General features: G+C 31.2%; 1 protein-coding gene across 2 annotated transcripts; it reads left to right on the plus strand.

Annotated features, from left to right (window-relative positions):
* The first annotated feature begins 402 nt into the window (after nucleotides 1–402).
* Nucleotides 403–12385, plus strand: LOC141720370 (serine/threonine-protein kinase CDG1-like). Of its 2 annotated transcripts, none has more exons than XM_074522748.1 (10): nucleotides 403–891; nucleotides 987–1123; nucleotides 2805–2902; nucleotides 4380–4735; nucleotides 7175–7624; nucleotides 7782–7912; nucleotides 8510–8583; nucleotides 8719–8866; nucleotides 9187–9336; nucleotides 12014–12385. In XM_074522748.1, exons 1-10 carry the CDS (start codon nucleotides 675–677, stop codon nucleotides 12089–12091), a joined length of 1839 nt encoding a protein of 612 aa, XP_074378849.1. In that variant the 5' UTR covers nucleotides 403–674; the 3' UTR covers nucleotides 12092–12385. The 2 variants fall into 2 exon arrangements, with proteins under 2 accessions (XP_074378849.1, XP_074378848.1); XM_074522747.1 differs by having other exon boundaries at nucleotides 7782–7942; nucleotides 12014–12383.
* The last annotated feature ends 266 nt before the right edge of the window (nucleotides 12386–12651 follow it).

Below are 12651 nucleotides of genomic sequence, written 5' to 3' on the forward strand. Positions count from 1 at the left end.
ATTTTGCAATTTAATGTAATTTTCAACATATTTCTTCAAATTTGTATTTGTGGTTACATACATGGTTACTAGCACTTACAATATGGTTAATGCAACCTCTGTATTTTTGTAAATATTTTTTGAAATATAGTATTTTTGCAATTTATTTTAAAAACTGACAGCATTTATATAAAAAATTTATAAAATTTAGATATTTTTGAGAAAAGCCCTAATAATAATGATATAATAGATTCATCATAGATACATACAATATTTATTTAATTAATTATTAATATAAAATTTTTAAATAGTTGGATGAATCATCTATATCTATTTATCAGGACTAGAACCTTAACCCATTCGAAAGTCGCAAACCTTATCTTAAAAAGGAGAGAGTTTGGAAAATGACAAACATGATGCGAATATACGAGACTCGGATACTTTTAATCGAAGGATGTTCGGTAAACACACAAGAAATACCCTGTCTTTGTCTCGAACTCCCGTCAATATATTGCGCATATGCTCAAGTATATTTCTCAAATTTTCTCTAACTCTCCAACCTCAGATCTCCGACAATGTAGAGAAATTCATGATTGGTTAACCTTTTTCTCTTTTTTTTTTTTTTTTGAATAAAAAAATCTTCTCTCACTATCGATCAACTCCATTTAAGGTGGTGAGTGCTCTCTGTGACTAATATGTCCAACTCTATCTCACTTGAAGACTACTACTCCAGCATGGATGATAATAATCCTCTCATGCCTGGTAGTATCGTATTTGCATTTGATGCAAATAAAGAAAGGAATTATGATGAGTTTAAGAATACTATTAATGGCATTCGATTGCACCGTAATATGATCAATGGAGGTGATACTGTCTTTGTTGTTGGAGTTTTGCATAAGATTTTGCATCCTTGTAAGTGTTTGGTTATGTGTTTCAATCATCCTTCTGTTTCTGATTAATCTTTATGTCATTCTTTATTTTATGCTCCCCTCCTTTCTTTTGTGCAGTTGGTTATCAAATACAAGCTTCTCCCGAGGCTTTTACTCAATCAAATTTTCATCTAGTGGAGGAGGAAGTTTCAAAGAGGGTTGATTTGCATGTAAACATGCTTCTCGACAGTGCTTTGGATTGCAAAGATGAAGGGGTAAGAAATGCTCAATGTGGTTTGGACTAATGCTGCATTTCAGATTAGAGTTATTACTTAAATGTGGCAACTTCCTTTTACATATTAAATCTTTCTTTATGTTAGTGCAAACGGCGCTTGCATAGATATATTTCATGCTTGGTTGTGTACCATTTGTCTTCATTTCATTCTCTTGCCTCACTCTCATTGTTCTTTCATATTTTAGAGGGCTGTGTATGTGAGTTAGGGAATTAGTCCTTCTAACCTCTCTGTCTCAGAAACTGGCCATAGTTTATTACCCAAGTGACATAAAATGGATAGTTTTAAAGGCAAGCTACTTGCAAACCTCATGTTTTTCTTGGTTTTTTTATGGACTGTTGTGTGTACAGTGTACGTCTCCAGATAGAAGCTACTACTGGAGGATTTTTTGTATGAACTTCTTTATTTTTTTTAGGGAATTGATTAGGTTATCAATGTAACAAAAAATATACATTGCCATGGCATGCTTGCCTACAACTTTAGATTGTTGGATGAGTACAGAATACCCCAAAATCAGCGATAAATGTCTAATTTGCTTCTCTTAGAATTGAGCTGCGTATAATATAAAACAACAGAAAGAATGGCATTGCAACAATGCTATACTAACTCCAGTTATATGATTGCCATCACCATTACATAGTTACTGTAGGGTTTTTATCTAAATATCTATTTTATTCCTTAGCATCGCCTCTTCGAAATGTATCTCTATATGTGGAAAAGGAAGAGTTTATTGTGAAACATTAAGAACTTTGCATTTAGATCTTCAAATCTTGATTAATCAGAGGTACGGTTTCAATGTTAGGATTACTGTGTCTATCTTCACTCAGGTCTCTGATCCTGATGATCATCCCTTTTAGGTAAACTATATGCCCCCTGATGGATAACACATGATTAGTTCATGGATTCTTATTTAGGAAATTTTCAATACTGCAACTTGCTTATTCCATTTAAACAAGCATTAACTGAATTACACACTTTACCCCCAAAATAAAACAAAAGAACTGAATTAAGCCAATTGTAAACCTTCAAAAGTTTGTAGTACATATTTGTTGATTTTAAAATGATATATCACGAATTCAAGATGGCTCTTTGACAAGTTAAATCACAAGTCAAAGCCACAGTATGATGGGCTGGTAGGTTATGGCACTCTGTAAACATTGTTTTCGTCTGCACCAGTTAAATATACTATAAGCACAGGAAAGCCGATTATTCCTAAATCTTTACATTAATTGGAGTGAAAGCCATACACACCTTAAGGAGGCAAAATCAAAAAAGAACCCAAAGAGATGGATGTTTCAGAAGGCTAATGTTAAATGACCCATGTCACTCTTTATCTCAAAGTAACTAGTGTTTTACTTATAATTCATCAAATAAATTCATGGAACTATAGATTCTGTTTCTTACTTGACCATAACCCTTTAACAGGCTTAAGAAATTTTGTTTTGCATAAGTAAGAAATGCCGCATAAGGTGTTTAGCTAAAAAAAGAAATAGAAAAAAGAAATGCGGCACAAGGGTTTATATGTATAATGTATTTCAATACACCTCTAGAAAGTTCTGATTGCTACATCGTTATGGTTTTACATACTTTTATCTTTCTTGTTATCATAAATGTATCTAATATATATATTTAGGACTTGACAGTTATGTATATAACTTTCTAGGTTGACTTCGAAGTCAAGATTGTTGCAGGATCTCCAACCAGGAGAGTCGTTCTACAAGAGGCTAAAACAGCTAATGCAACTTGGATTATACTTGACAGGTAGGTCTATGAAGTTTCATATACATTAAGTTCCAAAATCAGAATTATCACTTTCCTTCAATTGTTTGTTATCTTTTCATTTCACCTAGGGGAAGATTTGTGTTAGTATTTAATTTGTTTCCAGAGGTCATTATGGCACTGGCTTTTGGAACTAATTTCCCTATTCCCAAAGGTGACACAGTAGACATAGTTCCATGCGTTACATATACAATTTGATCTATTTGTTTGAAGAATTAGTTGCTAATTCATAAAATTAATATGAGTTCTATGACAATAAATTAAAATCTAATACTATGCTGAAGCAAATATATTCATAGCAATTGTTATATCATAAACGTCTCGTTTATTAGAAGATTAAAGAATATGTTCACAAATTTCATTTGGAAAGATCTATATTAGTTTTCTTTAATTCTAGAGCTTGTTCTGGTCATGGCTTAAGAAGAGTTTTCTTTATCTTTGAAAGTTATATATATATATTACCCTATGTTACATCTGTTTAATCATAAGGTATATACTTTAAGGACTAAATTTAGTGGCATCTAGATTTATATTTGATCTCTAAAGAGTGGAATAACATCTCATACTAATTTGAAGCATATGTCCAGCTTATCTATATTTCACCTGTTAAATTTAATATGAGACGTCTTAAATTTTTCCTTATAACTTTTATCTTTGGGATAAAAAAGTGCATGTTTCACTTAATTTGAAGTATGATTACTATATCTATATATAATTGATACACTTAATTTGAAGTGCATGTTTCATGTTGGCATCTCATGGTTTGATACAAATTAACTTTTTGACTCTAGTCTTTACCCCTCCTAAAAAGAAATATATAGTCTGTAAATGAAAAACTTTTTTTTTTGATAATTTGTAAATGAAAAACTTGGGAAGGCTTATAAATCATAAATGTATGTTCGTCAAAGAGGGAAGATTGTTAGAGAAGTAGAGTTAATGTGGAAGTATTACAGAAAACAGCCTCTCTGTGTTAGAGTGGAGGTAAGGTCAGCGTACATCTTAACCTCTTATTTAGAACTCACTACTCTACAAGCCGGATATATTGGGTTTTTGTGGTTTGGTTTAGTGGATGTGATAGTGGACATATCTCACTGCGCTAAATAACTGTATCCTGCAATGAGGGAATTGATGGTTGAATCGGAGTCTTTGCAAAATACCTAAAAAGTAAACTTAGGAAAAGATGCAACTTAATTTTTTGCAAACTTCGTTCTGCCTCTTACTTCCCGCGGAAAACTGGTTTATAACTATTATTATGTTTACTTATTTACTGATCTATGAAGTAGAATGACTTTTTCCTTCCACAGTGTTGCATTTTTAAACCATTTTCCTCTTTTTAATTTTTTATATTTTTCTTAATCAAATTTTGTTAATACAATAGAAGTAACGCAAAAGCTTTTATGGTGTATTTTACAATTTTTCACTTTATTATATACCTTCTAACTGATGGCGATATTGGCAGGCACCTAAGACGGGATTTACAGTTTTATCTCAAACATGTACCTTGCAAGGTGGCAGTAGTTTTAGATAATTTAACTGTTGAAGTTCTAAGACCATATACCACTGTTGACAAAGACAACATGGAAGTAGAAGTGGTCTATTCTATGTCCAAAACTGTTCCGTTGTCATCTGCTCTAGATATTGAGCACAGTCAACAGTCTGTCATCTCTTTCGCAAGCTATTCTGCATCCATCGCTTCTTCGGAAAGCTCTGACCTTCTTAAGAGCAACTCCTCCTCTTCTTTATTCTACAGGTCACTGGAGCATCTTTTTCCTTCCAATTATGCTTATGTCTCTACACCTATGCAGCAGAAATCAGGTCAGTAGCTTTTATATGGTTCAAGATATTCATATGCAAGTTATTTCAGTCTGTATTTGAACGACTTAACTATTTCCTAGGATTAATGAAATATAAGGTTCTGTTGAGAACTTGGGAAACCATTTAACTATCTGCAAGTTTTGTAGTGTTAGTATGTTCTGTAATATGTAATCCGCTATATCGTTAAATATATGTTATGTATCATGTTTCTAAACATGTTTCTGTAATATGTTCTACTACTATAATTGTTCAGAACCTATCTTGATTATTTAACAATCATCACTAGCATGTATATATCCCAAAATAAACCTTTAACTTTGATAATTGAACCTTAATAATTGATCGGGTCAGGTCAGATTGAAAAAATTAGGTGATTTGAGGATAACTTACCTGAGTTCCCCAACTAGTGATGAATTCATATTTGGATCTTAGCCTACATATGAAATTCAGTACATTGGATTTTGAGTTGCTTAGCTTCAGTGATTCATAATGTTCACTAATGCTATTTTAGCTTACATCTAAATTATTAGAAAAACGTTCCTTCTTGCAAATTAATTTTGATGGATGTAGTTATCTATTTTCCCATGGATATAGTTTATCCGTGTTTCCATCTTGCAACTAATCACAACAATGTTAAAGATGAATATCTGTTAGCTTGAAGAGAAGCTATAAAAACTCTATCTAAAACAATTAAATGCGTTAAATTTCAGTTTTAGTTTTAATATGTGTACATGGCGTCTAAACTAAATATCAGATCCATACTTTACTAATATAATTATTCTTTTTAGGGTTCATTATTATAAAATAAGGTACAGTTACCCAAATGCTATTTAAACACAAGAATCTCTATCCAAGAGTTTTAGGGTATTAATTTTTTTTGTATATTTATGGAGTCCACATGTACACTTTGTTAAATCTCAGTAGTAACTTTGTATACTTATTAAATCAACATTTTCAATCTTTTAAGAATTATAGGTTCTCATTTAAGCTTTTAACAAGAACCCTGGCCCTATTTTTAACAATTTTTGCAACAGTCCAAGCATGCAGATGAGTGCCTTGGGCTAGAGTAAGATGATATAGAAGATTTAGTATAATTAATTATGATTTATGTAAGAAATTTATAATCACAATAGTCTACTTATTTAAGCCTGTCACTATTATAAAAGAATACTATATTATTAAGGTTATAGACCTGTAGTCATTGTACTATTAAAATTCATACTCAGGTAAAATTATATATCCACTACCTTTTGCATGTACTGTAAATATGTAGGACTGGGTCGTTAAAACATATTCTTTATAAGTTCATAGGGTAGAGAATTTAGTTACCCTGCTAGGTGGAGCATTTTGCCCTATATGTAAATCGAACTTGGGTACAATCACTACAGCTAATAATTTTGAGCTTTCAAACATAGCAATTAGAACATTAGATGATGAGAAGCTGTATATAAGATGCAATGTGTATAGGCTTTGACCTTGTTTGGCATAGGCTACTCAAAATATTTAGAGCTACCCTTGCACAGTTTTTCTGTTTATGCTTGGATCTTTCATAAACAACCTTAAGCTCATCTAATATAAGTTGTATATCTTTCCAGTGAGTGGCACCATCAAGTGGGAAACTAATTTTTTACTTTAAAAAGTTAAATTTGTTATCCTGTTCAGCGTACAAGAAGCTGAAACAAAATTGTTTTGTGTTCAACTTCAACATTGGAGTATAGTTCCAAGTGCGGGGTAAATATTTTCCTTTTCAAAAATAAGGAAGAGAAATTAGTCTATTTAACTGTATTATTCTGTCCAGTAATATAGAAATTGCGTAATTGATGTAGGGACTGGGAGAGAATCTTGCAAAGGTTTGTTAGCAAGCTTTGAGAAGATGTGATTGTGATTTCTGTGAAGGGATACAGAGTTTTGTTTAAGTGTTGGTATTATGATGAGCTTTTTTAGGTTTGTATTTTGAGAAAATTGGCAATGCTGGTACCTTGCACATTACGATTTGTTTCTATTATTAATGCACGCCTTTACATCATACCGTGAGCCACAACTTCATTTTTTTCTCTTTGCATCCCAAGGTCATCTAATATGTGATCTTGTAGCTGGTCTAAATGTCCAAATTTAAGTCAAAAGATGCAAGAAGTGTCATGTTCCAGTGTCCATGGGTTTAACACTTATCCGACTGAGAGGCCCGAGACTGAAAAAATACATAAATAAGCTCACCTTAAATTATTGCTTTGCTATGAGTTTTAAAGTGGCAAAATTTTAGTTATTTTGCATGTAGTTGTGATTGTACCCAAAGCATAAAATGTGCTTGTCATTTCTGTATAACTTATAGGTCATTTCACCTACTGCCCTGGCAATTTACTTAAACCATCTACTATGACACTATTAATAATCAGGCAGCACTTTCCTCTTTCTTTCATAGTGATGTCATAATTTTTGCAGGTAGGCAATCTAGAGTAGAAAGTATGCATGCCTCATCTCCTATTATTCAGAAACAGAAGAAAAATTCTACGCGTAATAGATATTCTGATGCTCCTCTTCTTTGTGCTGGTTGTGGGATCAAGACGGAGCTGTATATTAAGGAATCCATGAGATTCAGCTATTCTGAGATACAGCTTGCAACTGATAATTTTTCAAAAGAGAACTTGTTAGGTGAAGGAGGATATGGTCATGTGTATAAGGGTGAGCTGGATGATGGGCAGTTGATTGCTGCTAAGATAAGAAAAGAGACGAGTACACAAGGATTTCAAGAATTTAGTTCTGAAGTTTATGTTCTAAGCTTTGCACGTCATAAGAACATTGTCATGCTATTGGGTTACTGCTGCAAGGAAAACGTAAATATCTTGGTCTATGAATATATCTGCAATAAATCTCTTGAGTGGCATCTATTCGGTAAGTAGCTTATCCTACACACCTTCACTAAGTACTAGGTAATGTTGGAAATTTCTTCTGAAATAATAATTATCAGTTCTTATATTGTTGATAAAGCTCTCAAGTCACGAAGTTAATACAACAACTTTATTGTGTTATAACTGGGGTATCTTTTCAGAAAATTCAGCAAATGTTCTTGACTGGCGCCAAAGACGTGCAATAGCAATTGGAACCGCAAAAGGATTGCGCTTTCTGCACGAAGAATGCCGCGGTAGTCCTATTATTCACAGGGACCTGCGGCCTAGCAATGTATTACTTACACATGACTTTGTTCCCATGGTAACTTTAGTACCATATTCTTAATTTTCTAACCCTGAGTTTTAGATAGTCTAATCAATCCCTTGACCTTTATTTGATCTTTAGATGGTCGAGCACCCCCTGCGGGCGCCGGCGACCAGTGATCCCTCTTACGCTGATTACATTAAGGATATAACATCAACTAGTTCCATACCCTTTTAGAAACCATGGTTTGATACTGTCACTGTAGTTGCGGGGTATGTCTGTTTCCCACTACTTTCAGATAAGAGATGTTGCTCTTATAATATTGTTTGGCAAGGCACTGATGCCTTTAGCATCAAGTAAGGAGGTTTACAAAACTGTTACTGTGTTTGCACGTGTGCGTGAGTAGCAGAGGACCTCTCCCGCTTGCCTTTTAAAGCCAGTCTTTGTGGTCTCTTCTAAGCGTTTAAGAGTTTTACAATAAATCATTTATGGATTGATAACGTGACATGATATTTACGAAACACTTCTCATACATGGCTTTTATACCTACAATTGTCCCAGTTGCATTGATTCATTTTTCATTAGAATAACAAGTACATTTCTTATGATTGCTTTTTCATGCAGTTAGGTGATTTTGGCCTTGCAAAATGGAAGAATAATGATAGTCCTACCCATACCAGAATTCTTGGCACATTAGGGTAACTTATTTTACATTTTATTTCACATCAAATGAATGACATCATGAGAACTGTACAAACTTCTCCCGTGTACATATTACATATTGTGGTTTTCATATTCACTTCAACTTGTCTCAGGTAAAGTTTTTTATGCAGGTATCTTTCTCCCGAGTATGTAGAGAATGGTGTCGTGTCTGTAAGAATTGATGTTTATTCCTTTGGCATTGTTCTTATTCAACTAATATCTGGACGCAAGGTTGTCCAGTCAATTACCGAAGACCACCAACAGTCCCTACGACAATGGGTTTGTTCTTCTAGCTGTTAATACTCATTCCCCAGATTCCCTTTTTCATAGCTTTATTTATTCTTTCTTTAAATAAGAGAGTATATAAGCTGCTTTTCCTTTCCCAGCGGACCTTTACTAGATAGAGGAAGCAGTCTGCAATTTTTTTTATGTTTCCCTGAATTGTTTTGTTTATGCAGGCAGAGCGGATTATTAAGAGGCTTGCATGACACAACTAATTGATATTAAAGCTATTTTTTCCTTTCCGAACTGACCCTTTACCTGAGGAAAAGCAGTCTGTGCCATTTATTAATGTTTTTTCTTTTGTCTTGTTTATGCAGGCAGAACCTATTATTGAGAGGCTTGCATTACACGAACTAATTGATCCTAGTCTTGGAGAGTCGTATGACACCTGTGAATTATACCATATGGCCAGAGCAGCATACCTATGTTTGAAGAGTGACCCTGAGATGCGCCCATCAATGGGAGAGGTTTGTGCTTACATATCCTTCCACTTTTGCATCAAAAAATGGTCTTCTGTTTTATCTTTCTTGACAAGGAAAATCTCTCCAGTCGATCTCTGTGAAACTGATTTCTATGAAACCACTATTAGCTTTAGCAGGATTTCATTTTTCATTTAATGTTGGGCAAGCAAATAATCTGGTGTACCTGGTAGGCGATTGTCATTTTAAAAAAAAAATCATTATGATTTTGATTAAAACCCTGCGCACAAGAAACCAGGTCAAAAGGCAGATAGGTTATCTTAAGGTAGAAGAAGAGTACTCAATTTAGAAAAACATGGTTTGAGATTGTTTAATTCCCATAATCTGTCCTACTAAAAGGTTTACATGCCAAATATGTTTACGCTTTTCTTGTGTAAATGCTAAATTCAGTCAGCAAATTCAAGATCTTAATAAATTGCTGAATGGGTTGATTTCAATTTTCTTCTCATTCAAGTAATTATTCACAAGTGCTAATTGCCAAAAATGTTTATGAGAATTTGCTCTACACCAAAATTAAAGCAGCAAAAGATAAATAAAACTTTAACCAATGATGAACGCTTATTTTTCCATTTTTCTATTTTATGTTTTTCTAATTTTTTTTGAAATTTTCATTTCTAAAAAACCGTTGAAAAATAAGAGAATGTGTTCCAAATACTAAAATAATATATAGTCAGATTTCTTAAATGGATTAAATAAATGACAAGATAATTTGAGTAAATATATAGAATAGCAACTAATAAATAATTGTAACGTTTCACAATTTAATTGTATATGCATATTTTTTTTAATATGTTTCAATAACTTTTTAGATAAAATTTAATTAAGATTACAAATAAAGTATAAAAACTGAAATATATTGAATAATAAAACTTTATAATTATATGACTATTAATATATACGATTTTGTAGTTTTTATTAAATAATCCAATTAATAAATATATCAAAACTTTTTTAAAATTCTACGAAATAACACATAACTAATTTATAGTCAAGAGTCTCTTCTTTATTTTTCTATTTTTCTATCATATAAGTTATTAGTTATTATATTATTAAACTTCCTATTGTAATATAAATATTAATATTAATCAAACTAACAAAATATTTGTAAACTAAACTATTTTGATTTTTTTATTACAAATATGTATTATACTTTTTAATTTAAAAATATAATATTATAATGCTGAAAATTTATAAGGTTCATAAGTTAAGTTATTAATAACTTTTGTTGTTAACTTTCTAAGAGCATCTTCTATAATCATTAGCTAAAATCATATAAAATAGATATTATCTAAAATTTGTTGAACCTGTAAGAAATTTTACTTTAATGGTATTAGGTATAATTATTAGCTATATTTGAAAAAATAATTTGGATTTGTTAATTTTAAATTTCAACACTAATATTTTTAATGGTTATCTTTTGATAAAAAAAGGATTGCGAAAGAAATATTAATAAAACATTGAATATTTTTTATTTAATACAAGTGAAAATAAATTATACAATTCATAAAAATATATTTAATGATATTATTGTAATATTTAAACATGTGAAAAAATTAGTTATTAAAAAATTACTTATATATTTCAAAATATTTGCTAACTTTTTTATTATATTAGTTTATTAGTAAATTTTATATAAATAATATAAAATTGGTTAACATTAAAAGAAAACTTATATTTTTTTTCGGTAAAATATTTTAATATGTACACTTGACATTACATTAAATAATTATATATATATACTATAAATATGAAATTATAAATGTTTATATACATGTACACCACATAGTGCATCATACTTAAGTTTTAAAGGGAATTGAAGTGGATTTGATATAGATGATGACCTTTCATTTAATATATCTAGGATGCTGATTTGGTCATCTAAAAATTTACTTAAGAGCTCTGCCTGGAGTAGTCCTTTTTTACATATTAGGTATAATTTTAAAAAATGTCTTGCCACTTAAATAATACAGCTAACATGTGCTTTTATTGGAGATACTCTAAGTAAACTTATAAAATTGTTAATTAATCATATAAAGTTAAAAAAAAAATATATAAAAATATTTGTGTGAAATAGGTTAGGTGTTTAATTATAGTGTTTTTCACTTTTTAAGATTTAAAAAACATCAAAATGTTGTTTTACACATTTTTCATATTTGTAGTTATAATTTAAAAATTATGAAAACGTGTTTTCTATTTTCCAGTTTTTTATTTTAAAAATTTTATATTAGAACATATTTTCAATTTTTTCTTAGAAAATTTTTAACAATTGTAATAAACAGGCCTTAGCTTCTTCTGAATTTAGAAGGTACGTATAGGTACATTATCTGCATGTTATTGTGCAGCACACAAAGGTTACTGTTGTCGCAACAAATGTTTTTTTATACTCATCAACAAACTAGTGTCAAATGATCAGTTTCTTTTTTGTTCAAATGTGCCAAGAAGTGATTCTCGCCTCTCATCTTCGTACTCGTGGACTAACATTTAACCACTGCGCCCGTGTTTCGGTTGATTAAAAAAGGGACCTATACTTTTGATTACAGAGGAGTCAAAATTTGTCGCTTAAATCGGATTATTTACAATTAAAATAGAAAGAAAAAGAAAAACACATCTAACCATTGCCTTTTGTTTTATCTTCAGATCATGATAATAATATTTTTATATGCAGGTTGTACGGTTACTGGAGGCAGATGATGATCATCTCCACAATTTGGTGGAGCAATTCATGCCTCGTTTCTCTAGATGACAAATATTATTAAGTATACTACAGGAGCGCTTGAAGTGGACCGTGTAGTGTTCACGAATGAACCTAGTTGCATGGGCATCATTCGCAGTTTTGTTCTGATTTCTGGTGCCTAGCTTGAGCTTCTATACGAGCATGTATTTTGTAGAATAATAGGGATAATAAAAAGTAAGACTTCTATGCTGATTTTTTATCTTAATGTTGTATAGCTCTAATAGATTGTGTTTTTCTTACGGCAATCACAGGGATGAACAAAGAGTTGAGTCGAACTTTTTCAAATTTATGTTAAATGAATGAAATCAAGCTGAGCCGAACATTTTAATTCTAACAAAATATAATGTTAAGCTCGTAAATAATTAAACCGGACACAAATTTATTTTCCTCCAATTTGAATGAAGATAGATCTGACCCGAACTTGCTAATAATTGTAATTTTATATATAAATCAAGTCCGATTTATAAAATAACTCATAAGAGCCAGTTACTCACAAAAGAAAAAGTTGAAAATTATTATTCTAGTTATGCGATCAAAACAATTAGAAATGTGTGTATAAAAATCAAAAG

Source organism: Apium graveolens, chromosome 4, assembly GCF_009905375.1.
Source record: "Apium graveolens cultivar Ventura chromosome 4, ASM990537v1, whole genome shotgun sequence".
Lineage (NCBI taxonomy): Eukaryota > Viridiplantae > Streptophyta > Magnoliopsida > Apiales > Apiaceae > Apium > Apium graveolens.